General features: G+C 42.1%; 1 protein-coding gene across 7 annotated transcripts in view; it reads right to left on the reverse strand.

Annotated features, from left to right (window-relative positions):
• The window catches only part of LOC126480855 (peroxisomal acyl-coenzyme A oxidase 3-like), a 134,605-nt gene that overhangs the window by 51,992 nt on the left and 63,145 nt on the right, over positions 1–19,468 (reverse strand). For all 7 annotated transcript variants that reach the window (XM_050104224.1, XM_050104221.1, XM_050104222.1 and 4 more), the window contains exons 9-11: positions 19,334–19,454; positions 18,991–19,227; positions 1,707–1,861 (exon numbers count right to left, since the gene is read on the reverse strand). In XM_050104224.1, coding sequence (XP_049960181.1) covers positions 1,707–1,861; positions 18,991–19,227; positions 19,334–19,454 — 513 coding nt within the window. The remainder of the gene's footprint in view (positions 1–1,706; positions 1,862–18,990; positions 19,228–19,333; positions 19,455–19,468) is intronic.

Genomic DNA, 19,468 nt, shown 5'->3' on the forward strand with positions numbered 1-19,468 from the left:
GGAGATGAAGCAGCTTGCACAGGATAGAGTAGCATGGAGAGCTGCATCAAACCAGTCTCAGGACTGAAGACCACAACAACAACAACAACAACAACACTGAAATGCCTCGAAGCAAACAGATCTATTTAGACATTATCTGCCTGTTTTTATTTTATCAACGGGAAATCCACATTTTATTGTTTCAGGTTTACCCAACAGCAACAGTATATTGTGTTGTGATAGCTCGTTTATTCAGGGATCATTTTTACAATGATACACAATGTATGGAAAGCAGACATTGCCAACAGGGTAAACTGTTCACGGTGTAATGTTGATGGACTGATGTAGTATGGTAAATCTGGACATGCTGGATACATCAAATTTTCCAGTGTGACCATATAACCTGCTAGCATGATTAGCCAACAAAATATGAAGTGAATGAATTCATATTGTTACAATACAGGGTGGCACATAAAGACTCTGGACAACGATTTAAACAAAAGACTGAATTTATATACATAATTCGGAAGCATATCCAAGTAGTTATCTCCTGTCATTATTCCTTCAAAAAAATGTGGTCCAAGTACACCAAATGATGATACTGCCCCACAAACACTCACACCAGGTTGATTTAGAGGCTGTTCTAACAAAAGATTTTGGTTGTCAGTATACCAGCAAGTGCAGATATGTCTGTTAACTTGTCCACCTAACTTAAAATTGGCCTCATCAGACCACCCAATTTTACTCAATAGGATAGGATCAAGTTCCTGCTGGTCAAACATAAATTCACAAAATTGAAGATGTCAATCTGGATCATCTTCAAGTAACCAATGTCATAAGTGTGGAATGTAAACTTTAAACTTCTGTTTGTGTAACACTCTTTGCACTGGCCTTCATGATAAATCCAGCTCAGTTCCTAATCGTCTAGTTGATTTTCATGAACTTTTGGTCACAGCTAAATATACCTGCAATTCCTTTTCCTCAGTCGTGACTGTTGCTGGGTGGCCAGATCTTGGTGCTTCCATAACAAATCCATGTTCTCCAAATCTATCTTGTATGTCATACACTGTTTATCTAGATGGTAGTTTTGATTTATAGTGTCATTCCCGTTCATTGACAATTGCAGCAGCATCACTTTTATAAAATGTATTTAACGTGAAAATTCTTACTTTTTCCATTAACATTGTGACAATTCAGGAAACTACAGATGTAAATGTTTCACATCAACAGTTCACTAGTTTGATTATTGTATTTGTTTTGTTTGTCACTGGATCGTACACTAACTTGACTAGGCATAATTATCACCAATTGGTAATAACAACTTAATGGGTTAAAACATCCTACTGTACTACATCTTGATGTTACTTTAGCTTTCTTTTAATCAACTGTCCAGTGACTTTTCCACCACCCTATATAATGGAACTGAAAGACAAGTTTTATTGAGGCATCTAGAAGTCATTAATATCTTCTTAAACAGGAAAATGGATCTAGAATATACTATGTACATTGTGAAAGATCATTAAAAAATAATTGAGACGAATAAACCTGAATACAAAGAATGAATGTCAATTTTTCAACAAGATAAAAAACCTTAATATAAATTTAGTTCACCTTTTTCTTAAAGTTTTTTTTTTTTTTCAAATAATGCAAAGAATGATTCACTATTTAAAGGCAAAACAGTATCTTTTTTCCATTGTGCATCTTACAAGAGTACTTTTTGTCATTACCTCTGCATAGGCTAGTGAAAGTGTGCGAGCATAGAACACTTGAGAGTTGTTTTTTGCAGTGAAAGGATCAGCTCCAGTCTTTTGTAATTTCTCCAGTTTCTCCTCTGTTGATACCAGCAACCAACAGATCAGCCACTCATATGCAGAAAGCAAGGCTATGTAACACAAAGAGGGAAATTACTTCACGGATAATAATTTTAATGAAACTAAAACTAAAAATAAAGTGTTATTATATTATTGGCATATTCTCTCAGTACTTGGACAACACAGACATAATAAAAAAGTGAAATACACAATACTGACGTTCCACAACAGTACTTATTTTATAGTTTCTTGTGATCAAATATAGTTCCATTACTCTCTCTCGCTAATGTGGCAGCAGTCACTTCATGTTTTCTCACCATAAGATAACATGCTTGTTGTACATAGTATGACAGATCCCCCTCCACATTCCAATGACACCTTCCTCCCCTCTGGCACCAGTTATTCTGTCCATATAACAGAGCAGTTTATGCCAGAACTCACTTTTCTATTGTTTTGGCTTGTATGTTCTTACACTTTTCCTCTTTGAGTATAATGTAGTGTCAGATTTTCTTGTTCATTGCTTATTTGTGTATTTTTATTTTTATTTGTAAATACCTGAATGAGTGGCTGCATTGTTAAAAAAGCAAGGTGGAACAACAGATCATATGGATAACACAGCATTACGATGCTAGCTGCGTGGCTTATGAACTTTAGTACACTTAAAACTGAAAGTATTGATTCCGAATTCTTTTTCTCTCAAGGCTGAGGGCAGTAAGCCATGGGAGGCTTAGATGTTCTGTGACAAAGTGTGAAAAGTAAAAGTCAAAGGTTCTGTATTCAGTCTGCAAATGGTCCTGAGACCATCTCTTCTGACAGTGCTTTACACATATTGTACAAAAAGATCATCACATTAAAACTTTCCAGAATGTTGATATAGGCATTTGATATAAATTTGTATGTATGCACTAAATAGAGTACTGCATAAGAAAATAACTGAGAAATAATTGTTGACTCAAGATAAGGTTGTCAAATGTAGACTTTCATACCCAGAAATGTCACATTTATTAAAATATATAGGGTATTATGTCTGGGTGCAATCCAAAGGATTTTTCTCATTATATATGACTTTATATAAGACAAAACTGAACTCAAAAATTGTGGATTGTCAAAGGTGACAGCAATCTACAGGCAAGAACTATTAGGTTAGAATGAAAAATGGTAATGTATATTTTCTTGTAACTCTCATGATAGTGTGAGTGACTGTTCGAAAAAGAGAATTACTGGATTTTATTAGAAATTGTTATTGGGCTGTTACCCACAAAAGCTAGTCTTGTGCCAGGATACCGGAAGTGCTGAATAGCGACTAATGCAACGGCAAACTGCATTAGTAGTAGTAGGAGGAGGAGGAGGAGGAGGAGTTTTTGTGGTCAGTCTGAAAACTAGTCCGGTGTGGCTCCCTGAGTAAGCCTGTTAATCTGTGCATAACTACTACAATCCACACTAATTTGAACTTACTTACCATTGTCAGGTCTCGGCTTCCCTAAACAATCTTTTCCCTGTGTGCGTAACGAGGATGTGATCTATCGATCATGTCCTAGTTTTAGTCAAGTTGTGGCATCACCTACTTTTTAACCCACTCTGATTTAGTACATCTTTGTTCGTTACCTAAACAACCTGTCTAATCTTCATCAATTTGCTGTAGCTCCACATTTCAAAATCTATGCTGATCTTGCATGAACTTACAAGGCCACACATCAGACAATTACCTTCGTAAAAGACTCTTAACATTTAAATTAACACTTTATGTTAACAAATTTCTCTTTTTCAGAAATTCTTTCCTCGCTATTGAATATGCATTTTATTTTCTCTCTACTTTGGTCACTTTCACTTATATTGCTGCCCAAACAACAAAACTCATCTACTACTTCTAGTGTCTCACATCCTAATCAAATTCCCTCAGTGTTGACTGATTTAGAATAAATCCGTTACCACTGTTTTCATTTTGTTGATGTTTATCTTACAACCTCTTTTCAGGACACTACCCTTCCCTTCAACTGCTCTTCCAAGTCCTAAAAATAGATCCTCTTTCACCCAATACCGATAATTTCACATCCCACCTGATTGTTTTCCCACAGATAATGGTTTGGGGAGAATACTTTTCTCACAAGTGAAGAGATTATCTGTGCAGTAAATGAGTACTGTGCTGAGGTGGAAAGCTAATAACTGATCTTCTTGTAGACAACTCTCAGAGACCTAGAGATTACTTGACAATACACTGAATACCCATTGGCATTTGTGGTTAGTAGTAAGACTTATTTTAGGATTAACTGTGAAATTCACAACCACAATTTTGTTAGTCACACCTTTTATAATTTATTTGAATATCTGGACTTCAAGCTGTAAATATCAGTCATCACCAACATACATATTAAACAGATTTTAAGTTTCCAAATACAGTTTTTTTCCAGTGACATTCTCCAATAAGTGCTCCACAGTCTGCTTGACAGGTCAGAATGGTCAACGTAAGTACCTTACAGATTACTGAAGTATCTTCTGACAGTGATCACAGAGGAAGTAGAAAAACCATGTGACAAGAAGTAACCTGCAATGGCTGTGCTGCCTGTTAAAGTATAATCTGATACACTACATATCCACGAATACTCTGCATTATGATGGGATTTATGGTTACAATTTGAGAATAAATGAATCAATGAATTAATTAACTAAACAGTTTTTAAGGAAATAAAACACTGAATCTCACTGAAGCAAATTCACTCAGCTGAAGGATATTATATTGTGAAATAAATTTCTGTTTCTGCAAAAGAAGGCATTATTTATTATGAGACTTTTTGCTGTCAGGCCTGGTTTTCAGTTGTTTCTTCTCAGAGACACCTACCTGAGCAACCATCAGGCAGGCCATTTGAATTCACTGACTCATTTCATGGCCAGATCTGCCATATGGTCAAGAACTGAAGAATTGTGATACTGAAAGTGAGAGGCCTTTAACAGGCTTTAGTACCCAATGCACACAAATTAATTAATTAACTTCACCAGAAGATCAATTGCACCTAACCATAAAGGCCCCCAAACTCTGCTGTTAAACAAGTAAGCTAATGCTCACCTGGTCCATATACAACCACTGGACCTGTATAATATGTAACACTATACCGAATACCACATAGTGGATGCTTCTGGACCTACCTGCTTAAGTATTTTGGAGCACTGTTACTGATGATGTGATTAAATTGAAGAATTCTTGGTTTGTGTGTCACATATTACACACTGAAGTCAATTGCAAATAACTCTTGGTAATACTAGAATTTTATCCACCTTTCAACCGTACTTTAACTGGTCCAATTTATAATTTTGTTCGCTCATTATACTCTGTCTCATTTTGAAGACATCAATAGCCTCTAACACCAATATTTTAGCTCCTGTGGTCAGATATGATGTTTCCCAAGTCTTTGGTGTGGTGTCACCGCCAGACACCACACTTGCTAGGTGGTAGCCTTTAAATCAGCCGCGGTTCGTTAGTACACGTCGGACCCGCGTGTCGCCACTGTCAGGGATAGCAGACCGAGCGCCACCACACGGCAGGTCTAGAGGGACTTACTAGCACTCGCCCCAGTTGTACAGCCGACGTTCATAGCAATGGTTCACTGACAAATACGCTCTCATTTGCCGAGACGATAGTTAGCATAGCCTTCAGCTACATTTGCTACAGCCTAGCAAGGCGCCGTATTCAATTGATAATTAATATTATGAAGCATGTACCGTAACGAGACATGTTCTACAATTGTGGATTAAAGTTAAGTATTATATCAACTACTTACTTTATTTGCTAATATTAATTCTTTTAACTGTTCCAGACCTCATGCCAGTCAGCGTGTAATTAAACGCGTGCATTTCGGCCTCCTCTAGAAACAGTGTTGGCTCTTCTGCCAACACTACATTTGGCATACCTATTTCAGTCACTGTTGAACTTACCGGTAGGTCTACAATTTACACATTATCTCATTTCTGGGACATCCTAATTGGCGAGCCTCTTCAGATGTCATTCAGTTTCTTTTTTATGTTCACTGGACTTTCCTCATTAGTAAAAGACCTGAAAAGGTTTGTCTGCTAGCTAAAGTTCAAAAGTTGGTATAATGCAGACACTTTAATGTGACAGTTTTAGGTGGCAGGTGTTTCGAACTGTGGTTGTGTCAAATACTGGTACAGCCTGGGCCTGAGCTACCTCGTTTAAGACACTGCCAGCCTCAGCAAGCAATAGTGAGGTAGCTATTACGAAAAGCTTTGCACTGTTTATTGCTTGTACTTTTCTTATTTTGACGTGAGTGAAAAAACTAATTCTGATTCATCACAGAGTTAGATTATAACCATGAATATGCCAGATCCTGGTGATCCTTCTGACAGTGTGTCAAGTTCTGATTTCACAGAAACAAATAACATGGGTGTAGGCTGGCTGTACCATGAGATGGCTTGTTTCCCTGCATTGCTCTCTCCTGTCTGGCAGTCAAAATTCTAGTCAGTTTAGACTTGCAGCCAACATCCAGTTTATAGTGTCTGCCCTCTGCACTATAGTGTGACCAGAAAACAAAATCTATTTACATATTTTGACCACAGTGGAAGTCTTCTCCTAACATTTTCCAGAAAAGGAAATACATGCACATTCATTCATATGCACACATGACCACCACCAGCTTGGACTGGCACTGCAGTCCAAGCTGCCAGAGTTGGCAGTTATGTGTAAGTGAAGTGTGAGTTTTGCTTGCTTGTGTGAAAGAATGAATGTGTGTGTATGTGCGTGTGTTTCCTTTTCTGAAGAAGGCTATGACTTAAAGATAAGTGTGTAACACCCTTTTCATTGTGCCTCTCTGCAACACAACATCTCATCTTTAAGGTGGGTAGAAATATGTCATTTTCCTTACATTGTTAATGTCAAGATAGACCTACTTGAAGGATCACAATGGTGTATCAGTATGTTATGATTTAATAATGTTTCAGAAATTAGGTGAATATGTAGCAATTTTCATATTCACATTTTCAAAGATGTTAACAATTTTCTATCAAGATTCAAAAAAACAAAAATTTAAAACATTTCAAACAATACAATATTTTCTGGTGGCACGGAACCACAGTTTCTCCAGTTCTACGAGAACTCTTCTAAGATTATATTTTATATGTAGTGAATCACCCAAGATATTCCTGAACTCATAACCAAAAGATAAAATCAATTCTCTCCTGCTGCTTACGCCTGAGGAGTTAGTGCTGTACAGCAGTCAATAACTGTAGTAGAAAACCTCAGTATTCTGTTATATATGATGGTAGTTTGAAATATTCAAAGAATTACCACCAAATGTCAGTGATAGGTGAGTTTCCCATGTAATAATAGGTCATACTTTGTGCATAAACACATGATGTGCAAATGCTCTGGGTTGAGACCTGTGGTGTGGATATCTTTCTGTTGTTCCCATGAAGTGATTTGCCAAGATGGGAAAAAAATCAAGATTCAACTGGTGTTTATGAACTTTGTAAAGAAAACTATGAAAGCAAAAGAAATTCATTCCAATTTTCAGAACACAATCGGGGACTCTGCTCCTTCAATCCAACTGTTGCCAAGTGGACAATGAGTTTAAATTTAGTTGGGACAGTGCAGATGATCCAAATAGTGCCACCTGAGATGTGCCACTACTCCTGAAATTATTGCAAAACTGCATAAAATGGTCATGGAGGAAATCGACTGAAAGGCTGATAAATTGCAAATGGTGTAGGGATGTTTTCTAAATGGGCATATCACATTTTTACAGAGGAACTGGATATGAGAAAATTATCTGCTAGATGGACGCCATGACTCTTTGGAGGATCATAAACATAGAAGAAAACTGGTATTTGATTTATTGATTAGAAATAAAAAAGTACATGTTTCAGTTTCTTTTGAAAATTCAATTCCTAAGAGGTGAAATAGTGGATGAAAGATTTTATGAAAATTTTTCATTATGAAAGCATTTTGAAGCTAAATCTATAAAAATTTGTGTTTGGCTTCTCAGTTAGAAATAAAACATTAAGTGTTTCAGTGCATTTGGAAATTCAACCCCTAAGGGGGTGAAAGAAATGATGAAAATTTTTATGAAAAGATACTCTTACAGTAAACAATGGAAAAACCTATGCGGCGTCAACCTTCGTTAGTCACTGTCCGTCACCCCCCCCCCTCCCCCCCTGCTCACATTCCAGTACTAGACAGTCCCTCTATACACCAACGCACACTCTTTTTTACTTCTCTCCATTTTTGCTTCCTACCTCCACCCACCTCTACCCTCTGTCTAACCTTCTGCCTGTCTGCCTGCACCTAGCTGCCCTATCCTCTCTCCATCTCATCCCTGTATGCCTCACAAGCAGCACTTTAACGTCTCCCAACCCTACCATGTTACCCCTCCCCCTACCCATCCCTCAGCCTCCTCCTTACCTCCACCATCCAGATTGCTTCCCCATCACGTGCAGCCACTTGTAGTCTGGACTGTGCAGCCAGAGACAGTGGTCATGTCTGTGAGATGCGTTTGCATGAGCATGTGCATATGTTGTCGAATTTGGGAGAAGGCCTTTTGACTGAAAACTTACTTGTTTGACAGTCTTTTTGTCGTACCTATCTGTGACTCAACATCTCCATATATGGTGAACAGCAATCTAACCTTTTCATAATGTTGTTGTAGTAAAACATTTTTAAAATAAAAACTCTGAAAACTGGTAGGGGGTGAATGTTTATATGGAAATATCACCACAAGAGCTCAAAAGACAGGATTAACAAAAACCTCTGAATCCAAAGACCAGAATTGCTTTTTGACCAGAAGTACATTCAGAAAAGCCTATGCTTCTATGGCCTCAATTAGTATGAAACATTTAGAAGGTGTTGTAATTTGTGAACTAAATCAAAGTAAGCTATTTAACAATCACTGTGAAAAATAACTGTCTTTGTCAGAATTGCATAAAAAAGAAAGGTATCTTCAATACATTAATTTTTCAATAGGCTTAATATATGTTTATATAATTATTTTTGTTGTAATTACTATGAGAATAATCTTTAGTGGTGACAAAACAGATACCACATTTAAATATGATTTCATGTACAGGGGCATCAATTTGGAATGAGAGAACTAGTACCAGGTGTAAGGCTGGCACTAATAACTATTAAAATTTTAATACACTGGCTGCAGCTTAGTTTGTGTAGACTAGATACACTGTTCATAATGAGTAGATTCACATGAGCAATGAGCGTAATATCATGCAAATTCAGTTAAAGCAACAGGAAAAAATCTGTGCAGACTGTACACTCTACATGAGTAAAACAGAGTGTTCTAAGCTAGTTTTATTGATTAAAACTAATGGTATCATCTGTGTATAATCATAGCTCAGCTGCAGCATAAAATCCTGCTGTTCTCACGTACCTCCTGTCATGTAAACAGTTGTAGACATGAAACAAGTAACTATTTCAGTGAGAACTATGGACTTTAAAGCACAGACCTACACAGGCAGAATCAGTTAATGTAAATGTGTTTCTGGGTGTAGAGATCACTCCTGTAACATAGATGTTGGTGATTTTTTGTCCACAGCTACAGTGGTCCTCTTCTGGGTCTGCTGGTATGCTGTGTTTACATTTGAAAATTTCAAGACGCACTAGGCTCCACCAAGAACAGCACAGATGCTATGTGCATTGTGGGAATGTAAATGGCGGATTCTTGTGTAAGTGACAAAAAGTATACAATATTGAAATCAGCAGGCCAGTAGCAAGATGCGTCTGGGAGAATCAGTATATATTTGACTTGTGTATCACATCAAGTCAGCAGTGGCTGAACAATACAAAAACTAAGATAATAAAATGAAGCAAGAATTGCGTACTTGCCAAACAGGCAGGGATGATAAAACACAAGATCGAGGAGGCCATTGATATATTAAAACATCTGTTGTGACTCGCCGATCTTTCAAAGTGCCGCTGTGCAGTTACACACGTAACTGACACATGCTACATGCGGCGCTGTCTGTCAGCGATGCAGCAGCCGCGCCACCTAAGCGGCCAGTCAGCCAGCCAGCGGCCGCTAGACTTGGACTCAGTGCTGATTTTACTGTTGCCATGTACACATGTCTTACTTTGTCTACTTGCTCTGTGACTTACATGTATTGTGTCCTCTTTGAAATATATGTGTTCAACTTGACGTTATAACAATTGGCGACCAGGTAGTAGATTTTTTCTTTTCATCGTTGAGCCCCAGGTTTCCATGCCTACTTTAGAGCAACTACTGCAAGGTCTCATTGAACAGCAAATGCTTCTCACATCGGCGATTCGCGATTTCATCGCAGCATCCAATGTGGGGCATCTCTCGTCATTGTCTATACCTCCTTTTCCTCCTTACGATGAGACGGCAGAAGACTGGTCTGATTACGAAAAACGTCTGCGACAGCACTTCTTGGCATTTCACATCACGGATGAACAAACATGTAAGTCTCTGTTCCTTTCATGAATTTCACCTCAAATGTATCGGTTGTTGTCGCAATTGGCTCCTTTGAGAGATCCTGCATCTTTGTCCTTTGCTGACATGTGCTCACTTCTGTCAGTATATATTCAAATGCATACGCATGTGGTAGCCTCTCGTGTTGCCTTTTATCATTATCAAAAACAACCACATCAATCCTATCGCGCTTGGGCTGCTCAACTTCACAGCCTCAGTAGGAACTGTCAGTTTGTTACTGAAGTTCACAAAGAATCCTACGCCGATTCCATGGTACAGGATGCTATTATCCGGTCGGCGCCCGACGAAGAAGTTCGGCAACATGCCCCTCAGTTGGCAAATCTGACTCTAGATGAAGTCCTATCCATTGCTCAGTCTTTTGAAATTTCTTGCGCCGCTGGGGCGCAAATAGAGGCGTGGGGTGACGTCGGGGAAGTACAACCTCCGTGCACTGTTGACGAAGCGTGCAGCGTCTCCCCGCCGGCCGACGTGGCCGCAGTACGCTCCCAAGCACAGCCTCGGCCTAACCGTAAAGAAACCTCTAAGAAACTGCAGCAAAGCCCACGGCAACTTCCTTCACGTCTGCGGTGTTTTACGCAACATTCACGAGAAGATTGTCCACAGTGTTGGGCCGTGTGTTACAAATCCAAAAAGAAGGGTGATGTGTCATCCATTTGCAAATCTGACCGCATACCTGATGTTCATGAACGTGACACTGATTCTGCTTCTGTGTTGTCTGTCAATGGTACTTCTTCCCTTTCAGGGAAGTTATTCCTCACTGTCCAAATCCTTGGTCGGGATGTTACCATGCACGTGGATACTGGTTCTGCTGCCACTATCATTAATTCTCAGATGTATCTTCAGCTGGGTTCTCCAATCCTATCACCTGTCACTCAGCAATTACGGATGTACAATAAACAGAAGATTTCTCTCTTGGGACAATTTAATGCTGAGGTACCTTACAAATCCGTCATTCGCACTGTTCACATATTTGTGATCAACCAGAGTAATGCAGAGAATCTTTTTGGTTTCAATGCCTTTTGCGCTTTTGGGTTCTCCAAAGATGACTCTGTCAATATCGTCTCTGATGCTATTCCTTATGCTCAGTTGGATTCCTTGTCGACGACATTTTCATCCCTTTTTTCTCCTGGGTTAGGCCGTGCAAATGACTTTAAAGTTCATATCACGATCAAACACACTGCTCAGTCTAAGTTTTTTCGGGCTCAGCCCATTCCTGTGGCCCTTTGTGATCGGGTAAAACGGGAGCTGGATCGTCTCACTAATTCAGGGGTCTTGCTTCCTGTCACTTCCAGTGAGTGGTCCTCTCTTGTCATTGTCGTTGCTAAGCCCAATGGTGATATTCATCTCTGTGGCAATTTTAAAGCCACTGTAAATGCTCAATGCCTCATCGACACTTACCCTATGCCCCGACCTGAAGAATTGTTTCCTAACTTGCTGGAGGCCAGTATTTTTATAAAATTGACCTGTCAGAAGCTTATCATCAACTTCCTCTCAACACTGCTTCCCGGCAGTTTCTGGTCCTTAACACACTTTTGGCCTCTATCAATACCAACGATTGCCATTCAGGGTTTCCAGTGCCCCTGCTCTCTTTCAGCGATTCTTGGAACAATTATAGCTCTCCCTGTCCCTGAGTGTATCAATTACATGGACGACATTGTTGTCACTGGCTCCACCACTGAAGTACATCATCAGAATCTCTGCACACTTTTTCATGTCTTACAGACTGCCAGTCTTAAGTGTAATCTTCAGAAATCACAATTTTTTCACGCATCTATCATGTACTTGGGGTTTCAACTCTCTCGGGATGGTATTCGTCCGCTTCAGCAAACTGGCACTGCGATCGATGCCCTTCCTCGCCCTACATCTGTTAAGGAACTGCAGGCCTTCTTGGGGAAAATAGCATACTATCACAAGTTTTTATCGTCTGCGGCTTTGGTGGCTCAGCCATTGCATCGCCTGTTGCATAAAAACGTGCCTTTTCACTGGTCCGTGTCATGCGATGCGGCTTTCCGGAAATTGAAGGCTATGCTGAAACAGGCCCTGTGCCTGGCTACTTATCGACCTGGCCAACATCTCGTTCTTGCCACGGACGCCTCTCAATTCGGGGTTGGTGCAGTCCTTACGCACCGTTTTTCTGACAGTTCTGAACAGCCCATTGCTTATGCCTCCAAAACGCTCACGGATGCCCAACGAAAATATTCTCAAATTGAAAAAGAAGCTTTAGCCATTATTTATGCTCTTCATAAGTTTGGTGTTTTTCTTTATGGATCCAAATTTCACCTTGTTACAGACCACAAACCACTTGTTTCCTTGTTTCAGCCATCAACGTCGCTTCCCAACAAGGCTGCACACCGCCTCCAGCGTTGGGCTCTTTACTTGTCTCGTTTCAATTATGAGATTTATTTCCGGCTGACAGCTCAACATGCGAATGCTGATGCACTGGGGACCTGGGTCCTGATCTGGCATTCGATAGGGACGAACTTTTGTGTTTCCACCTTGATGCTGCCGAGCAGCGGGTTGTGGACGGGTTCCCCATCACTGGGGACCAGCTGGCGGTTGCTACGGGTTCTGACCCTACCCTCTCCCGGGGTTTATGCTCTATTCAGAAGGGGTGGCCAGATCGTACGTCCACTAAGACTTCTGATCCATTGCGGAACTACTACACTTTGCACTACCGCCTCACGGCTAGGGATGATGTTATCCTCCTTTCCACCGACAATGCTTCGCCGCGTGTTGTGGTACCTGCGTCTTTGCGTGCATCAGTCTTGCACCTCCTTCACCAAGGGCACTGGGGTGTCTCTCGCACAAAATCTCTGGCGTGCTGTAACGTGTACTGGCCCGACATCGACTCTGAAATCACACACATGGTCACTGCCTGCGGCCGTTGTGCGGCACAGGCCACTGCCCCGAAGTCATCTTTGTCACCGTGGCCTTCGCCTGAGAAGCCCTGGGAGCGTATTCATGCTGACTTCGCGGGACCTTTTTTAGGTACTTATTGGCTACTCGTAATTGACGCCTACTCTAACTTTCCTTTCATTGTCCATTGCACGTCGCCTACCACCGTGGCAACCACAAATGCTCTAGCTTGCATTTTCTCTTTGGAAGGCCTTCCCTCTTGTTACTGATAATGGTCCGCAATTTTCCTCTTCCGAATTAGTGGATTTTTGTGTCTGTCACAGCATCATGCATGTCACGGCCCCTCCGTTCCATCCACAGTCAAACGGTGAGGCTGAACGACTGGTCCGCACATTTAAGGCTCAGATGAGGAAACTCCTGACTTCTTCTGTTGCTGATGATGTGCTTCTCCAATTTTGTGGCTTCTTACCGTTTCACCCCCATGGGCGACCACAGCCTGGCTGAGCTCTTACATGGCTGACAGCCCCACACACTACTTCATCTTCTGCGGCCTTCCACCTCATGGCCGCGGGTGCCTTCGCTTGGCCGGTTCACCGCCGGCGACCTTGTATGGGTACGGGGATATGGCAGGTGGCCAAAATGGAACTCTGGCCACATCTTACGACACTGTGGCCACCGCCTGTATGAAGTCCAGACGGACACGGATGTTGCAGTGCGTCATTCGGACCAGCTTCGGCCTCGTGTACCGGCAATGCCTGTTCCGAATGCCGCTACACCACCTTTGGCTCCGCCTGACGCTCGGGATCTTGGCATCTCTCATTACTCACAACGCAGCCCTCTCACCATCATCTCAGTGCCAGCACAAGAACGGACGCCACCAGGAGACGTGCCCTTGCAGGAACCGGATGACCATCATCTGTCGGAGCAACTCCACTCGCCTCCTTCTCCTACGGATGCCGACACATTGCCCATGTCTCCTGTTATAACAACCGGACTTGCCGCAATGAGCAGATTGGTGCATGGGGCCCCAGCAGATTTGACCCCCACGTCTCCTGTCATATCGACCCGTTATCATCGGGGACACTTCCGTTCGTACGAGAAGCCTCGTCCTCGAGACTTTACGGCCAGTCAAACAACACCTATGGACATTAGCAATCTACAGGCCATCTCCATCAAGACCAGTGCAAAAAATTCAAAGGGGGGAAAAGTGTTGTGACTCGCCTATCTTTCAAAGTGCTCCCATGCAATTACACACTTCATGTGGATCCCAAAAGGACTCAATGCCCATGGATGATCAGTAAAGTGGCATTCCATAGCTGCAAGGGCAATGGTATGTTATGTGAGGGAAGTGGGAGACACAAGGAACATACACACCTACACAAAGATGAAATGCCACAGGATGGTAAGTGGCAGTTCACCAGTCTCAACTCAGAGACTGGATTTGGTGCTGGTCCCGTAAGTGCCCATAGCCAGCCTGATCCTCTCACACGTAGAGCATCAATGATCTTCAGGTGAGAAGACCTTGCTGTCCCTCCACAATCTGTGGCTAAGACATAGCGCGTTCTGTACCATCACCATTTAGGTGTGGCAACCACGACAGATTGGAGATAAAAATAAGGCCCAGAAACATCTCAGAGTCTTTAAAAGGGGAAATAATGTCCCACATACACAACTCAGGTAAATTAAAAATATAAGTAGAACGACTACATTGAATACATACAAACTTCTCAGCACGAAATGTAAAACCAGTCATTGAGCCCACTCCTCAATCTCTTCACTTTAAGTTGCAACTGACAACTCACTGCTGCAGTATTGGAGGATGAGCAGAAGACTGGATAAGGAGTATTGGACAGAACTCCTTACCTTGGACGTTATACTCTCAATGGCTATGGCAAAGATGGTGACATTTCAAACACTACCCTGAGGAACACTATTCTCTTGCAAAATGCTATCTGACATTATGTCACCAATTCTGTACCTAAAAAGGTGTCTTGAGAGGAAGGACCAAATGAAGGTGGGGAGATGGCTATGAAAGCCCCTTTGAGTAGCTCACAGAATATTGTGCCTCCAAGTAGTGACACATAATCTTAGACAAAGTTTTTTAAGTAGGAAAGCCTGATAGATTTTCACTCTAGCCAGGTCAGATTGTTAACAGCTGATCGACATATTCTGAATCCACACCGAGAGCGGCTAAGGATTTGACTAGTCTCTTAATGTCCATATCAGACGAAGGTTGTGCCACAAATTCCTCTTCTTCCCAATTTTATCCAGTGCCTCCTCATTGGTTACGCGATCTACTCATCTAATCTTCAGCATTCTTCTGTAGCACCACATTTCAAAAGCTTCTATTCTCTTCTTGTCTAAACTATTTATCGCCCATGTTTAACTTGCTTACGTGACTACACTCCATACAAATACTTTCAGAAAGGACTTCCTGACATTTAAATCTATACTCAATGTTAACAAATTTATCTTCTTCAGAAACGCTTTCCTTGCCATTGCCAGTCTACACTTTATATCCTCTCTACTTTGACCATCATCAATTATTTTGTTCCCCAAATAGCAAAACTCATCTACTACTTTAAGTGCGTCATTTTCTAATCTAATTCCCTCAACATTACCTGATTTAATTCGACTACATTCCATTATCCTCGTTTTGCTTTTGTTGATGTTCATCTTATATCCTCCTTTCAAGACACTGTCCATTCTGCTCAACTGCTCTTCCAGGTCCTTTGGCATCTCTGACAGAATCACAATTAAAACACAGTAAAAAGATTTGCCCTGACACTGTTTGCAAGTACTGCAGCCTACTGTACTGGATTTGGGAGCCTCATCACGAGCAACAGACAGTGCAGAATCCAGCTACTGAATGGAGAATGGGCAGTTGTAGGACTCCAAATTGGTGGACTGGATGTCCAGCTTAACCGTCTCCATGGTGGTATCATAATGATGGAACACTGGATCCTGGCTGGCAGTAACAGTAGCCAGTGCAAAATGCTCTGCCATTGTCTGTGCAATGTATCCAGGTGTTGTTTGGAGATACCAATGTTTCAACAATGCTGTTTTTTTAGGTAACTGACTGTCTTTAGCAGAAATCCTCGTGATGACTCCCATACTACTGTAGAACAAGTGGAATGGTTGATAAGTGTCCAGGAACACTTGCCATGAGCTTTTATTGCTCTCCTTGATAATGCACCGAGCCTGGGCCTTTGCCAATCAAAAGGCTGTTTGGTTTTTCTGCACTTGTGCGGAATGGAGAGGATGGCATAGACACACACCAGAGCAAACAGGCCACACTATTCAGACATGAGTATTACCAGCAAGAAACTATCACTTCTGATGTTCCTATGTCAGGAAAACAGGTATCTACACTCCATTTGCTGATAACTGCCAATTGTGGCTCATGCTAAATGGGACAATGGACAACAGTAGATCCCATTCTTCCTACCACAGGAAACCAACCTAATAATGTTTCCCACTCCTTTTACCATGGAAGACCAATCACATCAATAGTTTTTAAACCTGCGGCATAATGTCATGCCAAGTAGAGGGATTCTGATGAAATATCTGTACCTACATACATATTCTGCAAGCCACCGCATGGCCAGGTACCACTACCAGTCATTTTCTCTTATGATCCACTCAAAAATGGAGCAAGGAAAAAATGACTATCTACACTCCTGGAAATGGAAAAAAGAACACATTGACACCGGTGTGTCAGACCCACCATACTTGCTCTGGACACTGCGAGAGGGCTGTACAAGCAATGATCACACGCACGGCACAGCGGACACACCAGGAACCGCGGTGTTGGCCGTCGAATGGCGCTAGCTGCGCAGCATTTGTGCACCGCCGCCGTCAGTGTCAGCCAGTTTGCTGTGGCATACGGAGCTCCATCGCAGTCTTTAACACTGGTAGCATGCCGCGACAGCGTGGACGTGAACCGTATGTGCAGTTGACGGACTTTGAGCGAGGGCGTATAATGGGCATGCGGGAGGCCGGGTGGACGTACCGCCGAATTGCTCAACACGTGGGGCGTAAGGTCTCCACAGTACATCGATGTTGTCGCCAGTGGTCGGCGGAAGGTGCACGTGCCCGTCGACCTGGGACCGGACCGCAGCGACGCACGGATGCACGCCAAGACCGTAGGATCCTACGCAGTGCCGTAGGGGACCGCACCGCCACTTCCCAGCAAATTAGGGACACTGTTGCTCCTGGGGTATCGGCGAGGACCATTCGCAACCGTCTCCATGAAGCTGGGCTACGGTCCCGCACACCGTTAGGCCGTCTTCTGCTCACGCCCCAACATCGTGCAGCCCACCTCCAGTGGTGTCGCGACAGGCGTGAATGGAGGGACGAATGGAGACGTGTCGTCTTCAGCGATGAGAGTCGCTTCTGCCTTGGTGCCAATGATGGTCGTATGCGTGTTTGGCGCCGTGCAGGTGAGCGCCACAATCAGGACTGCATATGACCGAGGCACACAGGGCCAACACCCGGCATCATGGTGTGGGGAGCGATCTCCTACACTGGCCGTACACCACTGGTGATCGTCGAGGGGACACTGAATAGTGCACGGTACATCCAAACCGTCATCGAACCCATCGTTCTACCATTCCTAGACCGGCAAGGGAACTTGTTGTTCCAACAGGACAATGCACGTCCGCATGTATCCCGTGCCACCCAACGTGCTCTAGAAGGTGTAAGTCAACTACCCTGGCCAGCAAGATCTCCGGATCTGTCCCCCATTGAGCATGTTTGGGACTGGATGAAGCGTCGTCTCACGCGGTCTGCACGTCCAGCACGAACGCTGGCCCAACTGAGGCGCCAGGTGGAAATGGCATGGCAAGCCGTTCCACAGGACTACATCCAGCATCTCTACGATCGTCTCCATGGGAGAATAGCAGCCTGCATTGCTGCGAAAGGTGGATATACACTGTACTAGTGCCGACATTGTGCATGCTCTGTTGCCTGTGTCTATGTGCCTGTGGTTCTGTCAGTGTGATCATGTGATGTATCTGACCCCAGGAATGTGTCAATAAAGTTTCCCCTTCCTGGGACAATGAATTCACGGTGTTCTTATTTCAATTTCCAGGAGTGTATGTGTCTCCATACAAGCCCTAATTTGTCTTATCTACTCTTCACATTAGTTCAGCAAAATATACACTGGCGGCAGTAGAATCATTCTGCCATCAGCTGCAAATATCTGTTCCTTAAATTTCTCAATAATGTTTCATGAAAGGAACATCATCTTCCCTGCAACATTCCAATTTGAGTTCAAGAAGCGTCTCTTAATGTTTGAATGTTGATCAAATGTTCTGATAACAAACCTAACAGCACGCATCTTAATTGTTTCGATGTCTTCCTTTAATTCGACCTGGTGAGCTGCACTCTTCCAGTAGACTGAACTTATAAAAAACATATATATTACAACTTTATTTATAACTTTGTGCACACACGCACACACACACACACACACACACACACACACATTATTTTACAAGATATGGTTATACATTCAGAAAACTTTTATCTATACTGCATTTATGAACAAATTGTAACAGCACAACACACCACAAACATTTGTACCTTCATTTGTCTCCTCCATTCCATTCTGTAATTGACATTTTCAAGTGTGTTTTGGAAGTGCAACAACCTAAAATAATATTTAGATGCTACTATGCATTTGAAATTCAACTGAGAGTGCTGAAGAAGAAAGTCATTCCTCCATTGCCTTACTCTTCCCTCTATTTCACTATAGTTTCTCTAGAAGGGAATGTCTAACCTGATACTATATTATTCAGCATTAACCTTTTAGCTATATTTTAAACAAACTTTAACCTAAACCTTTAATGATGCATTATTTCATTACGATATCATCTTACTTTTTGGACTTGTTGCCTCTTCAACAGATACAGCCATAAATCTACTTCGAAGAATATCTGCAGCATCAGCCAAGAAAGAAATGGAGTGGAGCGGCGTTTTAAATTCATTGGGGCTGCCCTTGCCCTTCCTCCATAACTGAAGTAGCCAGTTACTTGTCTGCTGTACAAGCACATTGTTCTCTCCTTCATAAGTGCAGCTTGCATCAGTGTTGTTGCGAATTTCTCCAAGTGTAGATACTGAAATAGGAAATCATTAGAAAGCAAGTCACACATCTGCTGTTCCTAGCCTTGTATTATGATTTATATCACAATACTGTCAAAAGATAACAATTTCAAAGGTTACCTTTCAGATAACCATAGTGACCACAAATATCAATGCACTGTTTAAGACCATCTCGTGCTATCCACCCTGTTAATGGCTTGGCAGCAGATGACAGGGCATGAATTTCAGGACCTAATGCTGCCTGAAAACAAAGAA

Source organism: Schistocerca serialis, chromosome 5 (assembly GCF_023864345.2).
Source record: "Schistocerca serialis cubense isolate TAMUIC-IGC-003099 chromosome 5, iqSchSeri2.2, whole genome shotgun sequence".
In the NCBI taxonomy this organism is placed as follows: domain Eukaryota; kingdom Metazoa; phylum Arthropoda; class Insecta; order Orthoptera; family Acrididae; genus Schistocerca; species Schistocerca serialis.